This window comes from Lissotriton vulgaris, chromosome 6 (genome assembly GCF_964263255.1).
Source record: "Lissotriton vulgaris chromosome 6, aLisVul1.2, whole genome shotgun sequence".
Lineage (NCBI taxonomy): Eukaryota > Metazoa > Chordata > Amphibia > Caudata > Salamandridae > Lissotriton > Lissotriton vulgaris.
In genome coordinates, this window is record NC_141694.1 from 1,918,039,139 (window position 1) to 1,918,054,717 (window position 15,579).

Here is a 15,579-nt window from a genome sequence, read left to right on the forward strand (position 1 = left end):
TTACAGCCGTGACACTCTGGACACTCAGCTTTCCGCAGGGCTCTTCTACAAGGATACTTATGCACATTTTGAAGACAAGGAGCTGGATGGTGACAATCAAGGTTTTGTAAAAAGAGCAAGCTTCTCAGCCGGCAGTAAACAGTTTGACCTCCTTGGGAGTATTCATTCAGACCTCTTCTTTCCAAGATAAACTGCTCATCAGCGGTATTGGTCTTAAGATCAAGCTGAACCGCAACAAGGACTCGTTCTGTCATCAGCTGGGATGTGGAATAGTATAAACTGGCCATATTGACCACTAGTTTGCTTGTAAAGAGAGTAAAAGTGTCCCCAAACGTCAAACTAGCTCTTGCCGAAACTTTAGATCTATCGAGCACCAAGAACACTTTTAAAAGAGTAGCTCTGAAGATGTTCAGCTTCCCAGCCAGTCCTTAATTCACCCAGCAGCAAAATGTATTTTTGGGGCAACGACCGAAACTTATTATCATAGGTTTTGTTGACTACACAGCTTTTAGCCGTCTCAATACTCCAAGCCCTTTCAATTGCAAACACTACATTATCAACTACGCAGCATTGTTCCATGAGGGGGCTATGATCCCAGCAAAACCGCATACATCCAGCTTTGGAAACACTACTTATATCAGGGAATATCTCAGCTTGGTTTCAATAACCGGTAAGCACCTGCATGACACTGGATTCGTCATGTCAAGAGAAGGATATGGGATGGGCTACACGCTGTTCGCTTTTGATCTGACCCCTGACATGGAAGTCTGAGACTACTACATCTTGATTAAAAATTGAAATCTAAAAGCAGACATACGTTTTAGTCAGCCGTTGGGTACGAATGGGAACATGGTTGTATCCTCTGTATTTAACAACTTCATTCAGATCCACAGCGCCAGGCAGATTTTGTTTGACGGTCTTTAAAATATTGTAAAATGACACTGTTCAGATTTGGCATTTCTTAAGCCATAATAAATTCGCTAAGAAAAACTTTTTAGGTGTTTTTACAAGCTGACACTTTACCTGGTGAAATAGGGTCCGAAAGATCCCGCACACTCATCTTTAACGCAGTTACACATGGAAAGAACTCACTCGGCAGGCCTGTTTTTAGATAAAGACAAAGTTACAGTGTTTATTAGCACAGCGGCGTTCCCTCAGCATGGCATCTATACAAAACCTTCCTCCAAGTATGTAAGAAAGCTGCTGCTTGGGTGGAGTATAACAAAATACAGGTACAGGACTCTCTCGCCGCCTCATGTGGGGAGCGTTCTATATATTTTATTAGTAAAATGTCTGAGGGTAGGATGTTTTGATTTTTTTTTTATCTATATCCGAATGACCTAGTTAACAATGACAGTATTGTTATGAAATATGGGAAAGAAAACTCTAGGTCTATATCAAACGCTGATAAAACAGAATACACAGTTTGCCAAAAGTTTAGGGTTGTCTAACACCTCTTACGTGTAATGGTGACTGTCTGAAATAAAAGAATAAAAAGTTGAATGCAGACTCGGGGCCTGATTTACAAACGTTTGATGCACGGCAGCACAGCAGGCCTTCCTGCTGCACTGCCGTGCAAGCAGCAGGAAGGCCTGCAGTCCACAAAATACGGCGCATTCCTGTCCTTCTCCCCTGCACCAGCGCACAAACAGCAGCCGTGCACCAGCGCCATGGTGCAAAGGCGCCTGCATTGCGGGGAGGATTGTTTTTGGGCAGGAAGGGACACCTTCCTACACAAAACAATCATTGATGGCACTTTCCTCTTTCTATGTGGCACGCATAGAAAGAGGAAAATACTCGGAGAAATACAAATATTTCTCCTCGCTGACGCAGTTCGTTTAAGCCTTCATCTAGTGCCTTATTAGGGGAGTTGACATCTTTGTCAATTTCTTACCTCTTATCAGTTTTAATGTGCGCACATTGGTATCAGATATACGATGCAATTCCACTGTTGTGACATCTTAGCCTGTCTATCACCGTCACTTTGAATATCAGTCACTGTCGGGTTGATCAGAACTAGAAAGTGACCTGTTCAAACCAGAGGAAGGTTTTTTTTTCCGTGACTAGCTAGGTGATATTAGAAAAGATGACATTAGGTGCATGATCATCTTTATGAGTCGAACCTTCAACCGTTTGTGTTAAATTCAAATCCGACACAGACTCAACTAATTGAGCAACCACCTTGCAACTTGGGTCATCAGTATGTAAATTGCAGTCACCCAAAACAATAAAACGAGAGTATTGCACTATAAAAGGAGCAATAGAATTCAATAATATCTCTGAAAAGTAAGGATGGTATTTGTGTGGGCGGTAAACTAGGGCACCTGATGTATAAACATTGTTAGTGAGCTTCATTGAGAAGACCAGTCCTTCAGTAAGTTCCATGCCTTCTAGTTTTTTTACGGTGCATTGTATCTCTGAACGATTCATTATTGCAATCCCCCCATGCCGTGCTCCCTATCCATATACTGAGGGATGATCCTTGAGGGATGCCACAGATGATGCTCTTGTGTTTGGAGGTGTAGGGCGGGAGGTGGATTCTCGAGATTCTTCCGGTAAGGAACGAGGCAATCCATCTAAGAGTGTGACCTTGAATTCCAATGTGGCGGAGTCTCTTGATAAGGGTGTTGGTTGGATACGGTGTTGAATGCTGCTAAGAGGGCGAGGAGGATCAGAGTTGCCATTCCTCCACAGTGAAGAGGGCTCAGACAACTTTTACAGATCCTAGCGGTGGCAGGCTACTCACGCGCTCCCACGCTACTTAGACCCCTGATTTTATCGCTTTTTAAATTGCTCAGCTCGCTGACTGATAGCGGTGCTGTGCACTTGGCATATTTTTAAACTTTTAACAGATTATAGCGCTGCGCGCTCGCGTGTGCATTTATGCAGGCTAATTAGAACACCTCTTCATGCTGATTGTGAGCATGGTGCCTTCATCAATATTCTGCAGTTGAGGAACCTACCTCCATCTTCTCGCTCTCGACCCCGGTCCGCCCCGGCTGTGTGCCGTTTGAGCGGAGGGTCAGCCCACGAGCGACACTTCCTGTCTGGTCCTGCTCCACTTCCGCCCTGCCTCTCCACCGTGCAGGTCAGCGGTCTAGTGGCTCACGGCAACCAGTTATATATGGCAACCTGGAGCAAGCGCAGCGGACGAGCGCAGCGGGAGCGCCGACTTCGCGCCGAAGTCGCGCACAAGTCAAGCCCGTCTGCGCCCGTCCGCGGCCAGCCGGGGCTAGGGGCATGTCACTCTGCCCATTTGCTCACCTACTCCTCTGCAGACCTTTTAAGTCTCCAGGGCCCCTGGTTTTTACCCGCTGCCATTAGTTCCCGCATATCCTCACTTGGCTTGTCCCCTTCACATGCTCCCCCTCTCCCCTACCATGTCCCTATCAATTCTCCGAGGGTTACTACCAATCTGGCGCCCACCAAAACCCTCAAAGCGTTTTATCTTAATACCCGATCCGCCGTAGCTCACTCGCATGAGCTATCAGTGCTGCTGGACCTTCATGCCCCAGACTTGTTGTTTCTCACAGAAACTTGGTTTCGTGATGATTCCCTCCCCGCCCTTTTGGCCGCCTTACCAGCTTCATACTACGCCCTACGCTCGGACCGTCTTAACGGCAGGGCTGGGGGAGGAGTAGCGCTTATTGCCCGAGCAGACCTTCCCTTTCAAATTCTCCCTCTGCCTGATATTGCTACGACCGAGTACCTGGCCATTCGTACCACCTCTATTTCCCCTCCTCTTACCTGCTTACTTATCTACCGCCCCCCCCAATCACCCTTATTGTTCCTTCCGTCCTTTCTGGAAGTATTAGCTACAATTGCTATTAATAACACTTCCATCCTGCTCCTGGGCGACTTTAATTTTTGGCCGTCAGACCCTGCTGAGTGTTCCTCCTCTAAGGAATTTTCAGAAACCCTCTGTTCCTTCAATTTTATACCTCACATCCACTCCCCCACCCATGCTAAAGGACATGTGCTTGACCAGATCTGGTCCTTGAACTGCCCTGTAAATTCTGTTTCTATTTTACCCTGTTCCTGGTCGGACCACCACTTAATTTCTTTTACCCTTTCTATATACCCCCCGGTCAAACTTTCACTTCCTAAAAACGTGTGGGTCCGGGCCTGGGGACGAGTAGACCTAGACAACCTCTCTGACTCACTTATGGCCTCCTACCCCTCACTACAGGGGTTATCTACTCTCTCCCAAGCCGCTTCCATCAACCAGTGGCTCACTTCTGGGTGTGACTCTATTGCCCCACTCAAGCGGGTTACATCTAAGCGGGAGAAGGATGCCAACCTGTGGTTTAATGAGGATCTTAAGACTGCTAAATTAGCGGTATGCAGAGCCGAGCGTGCCTAGAGGAGAAATTACTGTCCCCTATTAAGACTGGAGTTTATCAACATCCTAGCCCAGTATAAGCAGGCCATCTTAGGGGCTAAAACAGCTTATTTCTCCTCCAAAATCCTCGCCGCAGAGAACCAATCGAAAGTAATTTTTTCGATTGTGAACAACTTGGCATTCTCTGACAGAACTACACTGAAACCCACTCCCTCACCTGAACTCTGTCACTCCCTCAATAATTTTTTCATTCAGAAAATTTCTATTATCAAGGCCAACATTCCTCCTTCCTCTCCTACGTTTGTGGACCCTCGGTGTCCCCCCCCCTAAGGGTCATCTTGACGCTTTTCCTCCGCTGACTAAGGAATGTCTTATCTCAATAATTCCCTTGGTCAAATCTGGTTCCCCTCTTGATCCCTGTCCCTCTCACATCCTCCGTCACATTTTTTCTTCATGTTCTGATCCCCCTCTCCACTTCCTTAACAGCTCACTCTCCCAGGGTGTGGTGCCTACCCCTCTGAAAACTGCAATCATCGTTCCTATCCTCAAGAAACCTGGTGCGGACCCCTCGGTCCCGGCCAACTACCGCCCCATCTCCCTTTTGCCATTCTCAGCAAAGGTGCTCGAGCGCCACGTTACTCGCACTCTGAGCACTTTTGTGGAGATGCATGGGGCCTTAGCCCCCCGCCAGGCCGGTTTCCGCCCTGCACACTCTACGGAGTCCGTGGTACTCTCGGTCCTTGACAACCTCAGGGAGGGAATGGATACCAATAAGACCCAGGCCTTGGTACTGCTCGATCTCTCAGCCGCCTTTGACACGGTTGATCATACCATCTTACTCTCCCGTGTCAGGGCGGCGGGGATCGGAGGTACTGCACTGGTCTGGTTATCCTCCTTCCTGAGGGACCGCACCCAGGCTGTTCGCCTGGGTGATTTTAGCGCGGATTTCCGGAAAGTTCAGTGCGGGGTCCCCCAGGGCTCTTCTCTTTCTCCCCTCTTATTCAATCTCTACATTGCCCCGCTTATCTTTTCTCTTCAGCAGATGGAGGTCGCAGTATATAACTATGCTGACGACCTCCAACTTGTTTTCGATCTGTCTTCCTCTCTGTCTTCTATCTCTAATTTCCAATCCACTATGACCCACATTCGTGACTGGATGAACCACAACCATCTAAAACTTAACCCAGATAAGACCGAACTGGTGTTAACGGGTGGTTCATCCAGCCCCTGGTCTCTTTTCTTCTGGCCCCCTTCTCTCGGTTCCTCACCCGTTCCCTCTTCCTCAGTAAAAACTTTAGGTATTAAGCTCAATTCTCAACTCACTCTTCACTCCCAGGTCAGCTCTGTGGTGTCCTCTTCCTTTCTCTCACTGCGTACTATACGCAAGGTGTCTCGTTTTTTTTCTTTTCAAGCCCTTAAACTGATCACCTTGGCGATGGTCATCTCCCGCCTGGATTACGGCAACGCCCTATATGCTAGTATACCTGCATATAGTCTTAGGCGGTTGCAACAGATTCAAAACCAGGCGGCCCGCCTGGTGTTCAAATTACCAAAATTTCACCATGTCACCCCCCTCCTTAAATCTTTACATTGGCTCCCCGTTCGTGAGCGTGTCCAGTTCAAGCTGGCTTCCATCACTTTTCAAGCGAGACTGGGCACGGCACCGGCTTTCATCTCTTCCGAGATTACTCCCTACGTCCCCACCAGAGACCTCCGTTCATCCACCCAGGCCCTTCTTACGGTCCCGCGCTTTCGGAGGAAGAAATGGGGCGGTTCGAAATTTACGACCCTTGCTCCACTCCTCTGGAATTCCCTGCCCCCTGAGCTTAGGACCCTGACTCTCTACTCCCAGTTCAGAAAACAACTCAAGACCCTTTTGTTTTCTAAAGCCTTTAATTAAATTACTCCTCCCACAATCTGAATCTGAATTATTTACTTTACATGGGCCAGTCCACCCTGTTTCTGTTAGTTGTAGCGCCATGAAGCCGCTGGCGAACGTGCGCTTTATAAGTAATTTTAAATTCAAATTCAAATTTAAATTCAAATTGATATGATTAGTGGTAGAGAATAGGGCGGTTTTGGTGCTGTGGTTGGTATAGAATCCAGATTGGGAGATGTCCAGAAGGTCGTTGTTCTCCAGCTGTTCCATGAGTAGGGGGTTGATGGCTTTTTTGAGGACTGGATAGGGGAGCTGAGAGAGAGAGTGGAAGCTCCTGAGTTTGTTGAAGATGGCGGATGGTTTCTTGAGAAGGGGGTTGACCAGCGTGTTTTCGTTCATTGGGGAAGGTGGCTGTAGTAAGTCCTTTCAAAGGAAAGGTTGTCCAGGCAGGATTGGTGAACTGAGGATGGTGGTGAGTTTGTTGCTAATCGACTTGCTCCCAAGATTGAAGACGTGGTGGGGACAGAGGTCCGTCGGTGCTCCTGAGTGGACGTAGTTCACGATGGTGATGGTGGTGGTGTTTTAAGTGGTGACCGGGTCCCAGGTGATTAGCAGGTGGTTGGGGTCAGCCCCAGTGGGTGCGATGAGGCTGAGGAGGTTGGCAGCTGTAGATTGGTGGGCGATGTTTTTGTAGATGTTGGAGATGTTATTGAAGAAGAAGTCTTCAAGGGAGTCGCAGAGTTCCTGCAAGAGGTGATGATGTTTTCTGAGGTCTAAGGGTACTCCCTGATGATGTTGAATAGTTCTTTACTGCAGTTGGCACTGGCCACAATGTAGTTGGCAAGGACGCTCCATTTTTGTTTGTTACAGTATTAGTAGAAGTGGTTCAGTGATGTTTTTAGGACATTCGGTTTTTGGTGTTCTTGCTGATACACCACCTTTTATCAAGTTGCTTGCAGGTGTGTTTTGCAGTTCTTAGATTCATGGTGCACCAGCTGACCTGTTTGGAGGGTCTCTTAAGTTATATGAGCTTGATGGGGGTGGTTCTGTCGGCACAATTGGTGATCCAGATGGAGAAGTTCTTGACAGCCTGTATGAGGTTGATTGAGGTATCTGGGTGGGAGGAGTTGAGGGCGTTAGTCCATTGATACTCTGATACTTTGTTTGAACTCTGGTGAGAGATGCTGGGCAGCTTGGTGTGGGGACGGGGTGACCTGTGATGGTGAAGTGAATGACGGCATGGTTTGTCCAGGGGAGTTCGGTGATGTGGCTGTACTTGACTATGTCCCTGGCCATGGAAATGTGATTGAGTGCATGTCCTGCAATGTGCTTGGGGTAAGTGACTAGTTGAGTGAGGCCGATGGGGGGTTATGATTACAAGGAGGTTGGTGGTGTTGGTGTCATGGTGGTTCGTAAAGGTGGAAATTGAGATATTTGAGGAATATGTAATGCTTGGAATCGATGACGAGCAGGGCGATGAAAATTGGGATAGCATCGCCGAAGATGGGATGAGGTCCTGGAGGTTTGTGGGCAAGCATGCCTCTGTATAGTGATTTTGCTGTTGGTGTGGAGTTGGAAGTTGAAATGTTCCATGATCTGTCATCTGTGGTGGTTGTGCATTGAATAGATCCCTTGTGGATTATGGCAATTCCATCTCTGTGCTTGTTGATTCTGTCTCAATGTTTTATCTTGTAGCCATAGGATGTTGGTGAGGCAATGTCAGGTGCCGATGCGGGTTTGAGCCAGGTCTTGGTGAGGAAGATGAGAGGGGAGAGAGGAGATGGTGTCCCATAACTCGGTGGCATGTTTGCAGAGAGAGCTTGCATTGAGCAGAAGGCAGTAGAGGTGTTCGGGGTGGTCGTAGTCAGTGGGGTAGTTGTTGCCGTATGAGTGAGTGCTCTGGTGTTACAGGTGAAGAAGGAATGTCAGCAGGTGGAAGGTCCTACCATAGATCGAGGTGAGGTGCAGCAGCAGTTGTTGTAGTGGGGTTCAGGGTCTGAGGTGTGGAGCTCAGTTGTCCTGTCGCGACAGGGGTGGGAGTGCCAGAGTTCCTAGTGCTGGGTGTAGTCTACGCGTGGATAGGTGCAGAGGGGCTTGCCTTTGTCGCACCTTTGGCACACTGGCTGCATGTACGCTGCAGTGGATGCACCGTAGCTTCCTTTGGTAGGTCCTGAGAGGGAGGTGGGGTGTTGGGACATGGGAAGGGGAGGGAAAGGAGTGGCTGGATACTGCGTTAACAGCCAATAGAATACAATGTTCCAGCTAAAGACTATGCAGGCAATCGAATAGGCCTAGCAGTAACATGGAGAAAATGCAAAGAAAATATGCAGCGGGAGGTGAAGCGACACACAGCAAAGGTCAACATCGATCATGGACCTGCTCAATGGGGCTACGCTGGGGCCTCCAATAAGTAAGTAATGGAAGGATGAGGGGCAATGGGAGGAGGGAAGTATGATGGAAAGAAGCAGCGAAAAATGGCGGGAAATCGAGCAGTGGTGGGGGAGTGGTGGCAGAGTACCAAAAACAGCAGGAATAACAGAATACAAAGCAATAAGGAGCAACAGAAAAGGGGGTCTGATAATACAAAAATGGACAAGTTTAACAAAGAGTACAGTAGGGGATAATGAAAATAACAGCGTTACTGGCCATAAAAATGGAATGATAGAGTACAGGCTGGACACAATGTTAATGGCTAATAGGATACAATGTAGCAGATAAAAGCTATGCAGGCAATCGATTATGGGAAGCGGTAACAGAGTGAAAATGCATAGAAAACAGGAAGCTGGAGGCGAAGTGACACGCAGCAGAGGGGGAGCTGGTATGAGGACCCAAATGTACAGGTTAGCTGCCGCTGTCCGTATTCTGGTTGAGAACGGGTGCAGGCGGGATTGCTATTCACACACCTGCACGTCCATGCTAAGGAGTTCATTTTATGAGTGAAGAAGATCCAGTAGCCCTGTCCCAATTTCAACAACTAGAGTGCGTACTCCTCAAATATATCCAGAGGGCAAGGCTACCTGTACTGATACAGTTAATTCTGGTTCATGATGCTCTTTAGCTGAAAATGGTGGCTCTGCAAACAACTTTTTACATTTGAGATCTTTCTGTATTTTATTTGTTTTCTGGATGTAGGTACATATTTTCATGTATTTAATTTTTATTTAATTATCAGTATTTACCAGCCTAATATTTTATTACCAAATAGCAAATATGTACTATTCTATATATTTTAACATTAATTTATATTTAATTATATTTTATCTATTTTAAATAATATATTTTAACATTATTACCATTGGGATTTTATTTACCCATCCACCAATATTTTCTATGGATGGGCGTTAGCCATGGGTGGTGCTAGACCTACCACAAAAGTTTAATTTACTACAAAAGTGTAAGTTATTACAAAAGTGCAGTTTGTGAATACCACCAAAGAGTTAACTTAAAAGTGTAGGTTAACTTTGCTAATCAAGCCTGCATTGTAAGAGGGACTTTCTGCCCAGATGAAGAGAGGTTTGCAGCAGAAGAAGTGGCTTATGGCAAAGATGCTTGGCAACCAGACATTTCTGCTCTCAATATATTAATAGGGTTAATATCACCACAATATCAACTTACAAATAAGCAAAAACTGGAATATAATTCAATCTGCTTCGCTGTCGCTGTGTGAGGTGTGGACATCGTATCTTCTCCCCTCTTTGGCGATGAACGTTTTCTAGAATCATAGCCACGTTGCTGGCCTAGAATGATGTCCCGGCCTCTTTCACTCTTCCTGGCTATTTCCCTCTCGCTTTCTGGATTCCTCCATCTCCATCTCTCTCACTCTTCCTCCTCCTTCTCATTATCTCTATCTCAGTCTCTCTTTATCTATATCTTTCACTCTCTCTAGCTTCCTTTTTTTCCCCTTCTGTCTCTGGTTCTCAGCCACTCTTTTGTTCTCTCCGCAGTTTCTACTTCTCTCTTCTTTTTTCTAATCCACTCAATCACAGTTTCTCTTTCTTTTCCCCCCACCTTATGCCTATGAACAATATAGCTAGGATTCAGACAACACATTAAGGCTGATTTACAAAAGTATTTATGAGTAATGGGATTTATACTGGAATAATACCATAAGAGTAATATTTTGCATACTTTCTGTTTCCTTCACTCTCTTTCGCAGTATCTCTCTCTCTTCCACTTCCCGCTTTAGCTATCCATTTATTGATCTATTTCTGCCTGTATCCCTCTTTCTCTTGCTTGCTTCCTATTTCTATTTCCCCTCTTTAATTCCATCTGCATTTCACTCATTCCCCCTTCGCACTCTCTGTCTGCTCTTTCTCTTGCTGTGTCTTTCCTGCTCTCCTAGGGGCATGTCATCAAGGGCCGGAGTTTAAATTATCGCTGCTTTTGCGTCCGTTTTAGGAGGAAAAGCGGCAATAATTTTAACGCCCTATCAGCATGGACTTGCTAACGCATTAATCCATGCATAAGTGCACATAAATTTATCGCCTCGCCTAGCATTGCTAATGAGATGCGAGGTAGGCGTTCCCTAGTGAAATACAGCGGTTCTCATCGCTAACAGAGGTTCTCCCTATCAGCAAGGCAATCGCTAACCGCTAAACGACAATACAACTAGCGCTAACCAGCTTTATCGCAGGTTTCTTACGCCTGCTATTTTTCCGACTAGTCTATGTTCATAATGGGAAGTGGATCATTATGTTGAGTCCACCTATCCCTATCAGCAATGTTTATCTCCTACGTTTTTGCCCCTTATCGCCGATATTGCCTGGATTTCTATTGCCTCTGCGATGCGCGTTGCTGATAGTGCGCTCACCGGGTGATAGAATCCGACGATAGGCGTCATTACGATTTCACACTCTACAGGAGACCAGCGATAGTTTTCTCTGGCCGTTGATGATATGCCCCCTAGTCTTTCTCTCAACTCTTTGTCTCTTTCTCTGCCTCTGTCACTCTTTCTATTCAGCTTCCCCCTCTGGCTCTCTTCCTCTCACTTTTCTTTTAATCTTTCACCTTTTCCCTATATCTCTGTCTGTCTGTAGCCCTCTTTCTTCTGAGTCCTCTTATTTAATCTCTCTTTCTCTCAACTTCTCTCTCTGTCTCTCTCTCTGTCTGTCCCTCTCTTTAAATCAGTCCTCTTGGTTTTATCGCCTGCAGCAGCGACCCAGCGCGACCAACTGAACAAAAAAGGAGGACCTGGTGGACAGGACCACACCTGTGCAAGACACAAGCCTGGAACTGAAGATTCCTCTTCCTGGGTGGGTTTATTGCCCTACCTGAGAGAGACTCTATGTCTCGACACAGGTAAGTGGACTTTATTTTGAAGTTTAAAGCTTATTTGTTGATTTAAAAAATATAGTACCAGAAATGAAACTTTAAGCTCCTTAATAGGAGTATTGTTAGGCTTGAATATATTTTCTTGCCAGGTCGCCTGCCTTTTATATATTTAAAAAAAAAAACATCTAAATGCAAGAAATGGTATATGGTCTAAATATCGAGTCCAAAATATCGAGGAACACAAATATCGAGTCCAAAATATAGAATGGACAAAATATAGAATGGACAAAATATCGAATGGACAGAATATAGACATCAAAAATATTGTTTTGAAGGTAAGTAATGTAATATCGATTTAAAAAATATAGACAGTTAAAATATCGAAGTACATAATATAGGTTATTAAAAATATCGAATTTTTAATAATATCGATTTTTTAAAGTGTTTTGTATGTTAGTATATGTGTGAAAAGTGTATATTTTTTAGTAATTTATTTTAAGTAATTAATTTTATGTTATTTAATGTTTGCGTAATTTACTTCTGTAGCGGGTTGTGGGTTTATAGGGGAATAGGGTGGGAAGTAATTTAATTATAATTAATTAAATATGTCAATTAATTTATTGGTATTTATTTTGAATACATTGTTAATTCATTTTTAATTGCTACTTAATTGATTCCTAATTGATATTTAATTTTTATTAATTGATTAATTGATAATTATGTGAATAATATCAATTTAATTTCTGTAGCGGGTTGTGGGCTTATAGGGGAATAGGGTGGTAAGTAATTTAATTATAGTTAATTAAATATGTTAATTAATTTATTGGTATTTATTTTGAATAAATTGTTAAATCATTTTAATTGGTAATTAATTCATTCTTAATTGATAATTAATTTTTATTAATTGATTAATTGATAATTATGTGAATTATATTAATTTCTTTTCACTAGAGTGGGAATAGTAAAATTTACCCCTAAGCTATCCAACGCTTTCCCTACTGTTGCACTCTCTGGAGTGGGAATAGTTATTTTTACCCCTAAGCTATCCAACGCTTTCCTTACTGTTGCACTTCCAGGAGTGGGAATAGTATTTTTTACACTCCCGCTATCCTACGGTAATAATATTGTGTATTTTTTATTAGTATTATGTTAATATATATATATGTTTTAACAGATATGATTGTATATTTTTTTTATAAGTTAAATTAATTATTTAATAATTTTAAGGTAATTTAAGTATTTTTAAGTATATTTTAGCTATTTATTTTTTATATTTTTTTAATTTTACATTATTTTTACGAAATTCAATATTTTTACAAAGTATATATATTCAAACGATATTTTGGATTCAATATTTTGGTACTTACCTGTTTGTAGATAGGAATTCAATATTTTGTCTGTCGATATTTTTGGGATCGAGATTTTGTGTAGTCTATATTGTGTCCGTCAATATTCAGTCAGTGATCCGCAAGAAACGTCTGAACAAAAGACCTCAGAGAAATTTTAGCTAGATGACAAAGAAAAATGTAATAAAGTAGATAGGCCTAACAGAAACCATGAATATCTAATGGTGGAAAAACCGTAAACCTCTGCCTCAAAGATGTCCAGCGTAGGTCCAAGAGGGTTGGATTCATACAACATGAGATACCTTTACATACACTCAACCATAATACCATAGGATAACTACAGAAGATACGTTTATATACACTCATACCATTATACCATAGAATAACTACATGAGATACCTTACATACACTCAAACTGTTAGACCTGGCACCATTGGCGTGGGTCTTCATTCCATTTTTGCTGTTGCCTCGTGTATTTTTGCTGGTGTTAGATGCTTTGGGCACTGTGCCACTGCTATTCAGTGCCACAGTGCAAGTGCTCCTTATTGTAAATTGATGTATTAATCAGTGGTTCCATGTTTGGCTATTTGGTTTACTTGTCAGACCCTAGTCTAGTGCACTGAGTGTGCCAGGGCCTGTAAATCCAAATGCTGCTGGTGGGCCTGCAGCACTGGTTGTGCCACCCACAGAAGCAGCCTTGTAAAATGTGTCTAAGGTCTGCCATTGCAGAGCCTGTGTGCAGTCTGGTACTGTCATGCTGACTGGGCAAGTTCACCCACTTCCCAGTCCCTAAACCTTCCCTTTTCTTCATATCAGTCACCCCTTTTCTCAGACCTGTTTGTGGTATAACTGTCTGTCTGTGAAATCGAGCAGGGTTTTCCCTGGGTTTGTATTTGTCTTTGGGGTAAGCGAGGCCCCATCTGTGACCTGCCACTCAATTACTGTGTGTTGGGGTTCCAGGTCTTGTCTGGCCACATATCTCTGACTCGGAGTTGATGTGGATGTCCAACAGCAAATATACAAGTTTGTTTGGACTCCTACAAATACTGTGGCAATCATTGATTCGTTTTTACAGACATCCTCAATATTGTGCATACTGTTGCCATTACATACACCGCTATTGCCTTTACTGATATTGACAGTGTTATGCATTCCTAGATCATGGCATACTTCGTCATTGCTTCAACTGGTATCAACATTGTTATGCATGCATAGTTTATGGTATACATTGACATTGCATTGATGGGTATTGACATTGTTCTGTGGGCATTGGTTATGGCATACGTTGAAATTGCTTTTATCAACATTGCAGTTGTCTGGCCTGCACACATCATGGTATACATCGCTATCGTATTCACCCATCCTAACAAAAACAATGGGCCACTGCTGATGTCTGGTAAATATTGGATGGAGTTCCCTCTTGGTGCAGCTTCAAGTGAAAAGATCGGTTGCCGGTCTGGTGACCAACAGACCTTGGCAGCGGTAAGAAGAGCAGACAGTTACTTCGATTTCAGGGGAATGCGATAGCTGTGGCAACTTAGTGGAAGGAAGGGCTACAGTTCCCGTAATGCACTAGACCATCTGGATTTGGGCAACCCCTCGGAGGGCCCAAAGGCCAGTGATTCTGCAGACTTGGAGTGTTATTTTACCTGCAGTTTGTAGGGTATTAGTGCCATTAGTTCAGGGGAATCTGAGAGTGGTTCTGGGTCTCACAGGGGTCCCTCTATCTGGGGGAACCAAGAGATTGCCTAGGACAAGCCTCAGTCAGGCAGATCCAGGAACATTGCCACGGGCTCACACTATCCCTCTTTTGCTTTGTACAAAGTCCTGTTGTCATTGATACCGGTCTGCTCTGGAGTCCTCTTCAATGCAGTTGAGTCAGTTGAGTCAGAGCTGAAGCTCTGGTGTCAGGGGGTCCTTTAAATCCTATATCATAGGGATTGTAGGGGTGTTGGAGCAAGTAGCCAATGGGCTGCTAGTCCCTGCAGCTAATCTACCCCTGAGGTCACCTTTTCTACCCAAAACCCATTATTTCTACCACTATTAAAAATGACAGAAGTCTTCCTCAGGTGTACAGATCAGGCAGCCCATCCTAGAGGTGTGGGTAGCCTTCTGGGGGTGTACACCTCCTTAATACCTAATTTTCCCACTTGCCCGGGTGCAAATGTGCCTGCAGGTGGGGACGGGCTGTTTACTTCTCTGAGAGACAGCCTGGATGCATATCAAATGCGGTGCAGCCTTTGAAGCTCTCCTCCTTGATGTGTCACTTGACTAGCCTGCCTGGGAGGGAGAAGGTGTGACCTCCTACCTGCCCTGGCCTTTGTTCCTGACTTCTCGGAGTGATCACACTGCCTGGAAGGAGGTCATAATTCTGTCTTGTAAGCAGCAATCAGAGACTGTCAGCCAAAGCACAGAGAAGCTGGGACAACCAAGTATGCAACCTTTACAATAGCAAACTAGGTACATGCCATGCCGCCTTTGACATGAGATCCGGGTGAGAGGGCACATTGCTTGAAACAAAACTTGACCTATTTAGGCAGTACCATAATAAAGCTAGCATCCCTGGGTCTGCCAGGGCCCAAGCTAATGTTATCCTATGGTCCTCCTATCACTTATAGGGTACGTTAATGGTAAATGCCATCGTAGGTACATATCAGCTTGCACTTACATGCCCACTCCTTTAATATAAGACACCCTGCCTTCTGGGCTCAGGAGACCTTCCTTAGGGGTAACTAACAGTG

General features: G+C 44.5%; 1 protein-coding gene across 1 annotated transcript in view; it reads left to right on the forward strand.

Annotated features, from left to right (window-relative positions):
• Window positions 1-15,579, forward strand: part of LOC147709921 (collagen alpha-1(XII) chain-like) — a 185,858-nt gene that overhangs the window by 140,082 nt on the left and 30,197 nt on the right. Inside the window, exon 5 of the mRNA XM_086926126.1 lies at window positions 11,373-11,519. Coding sequence (XP_086782252.1) covers window positions 11,373-11,519 — 147 coding nt within the window. The remainder of the gene's footprint in view (window positions 1-11,372; window positions 11,520-15,579) is intronic.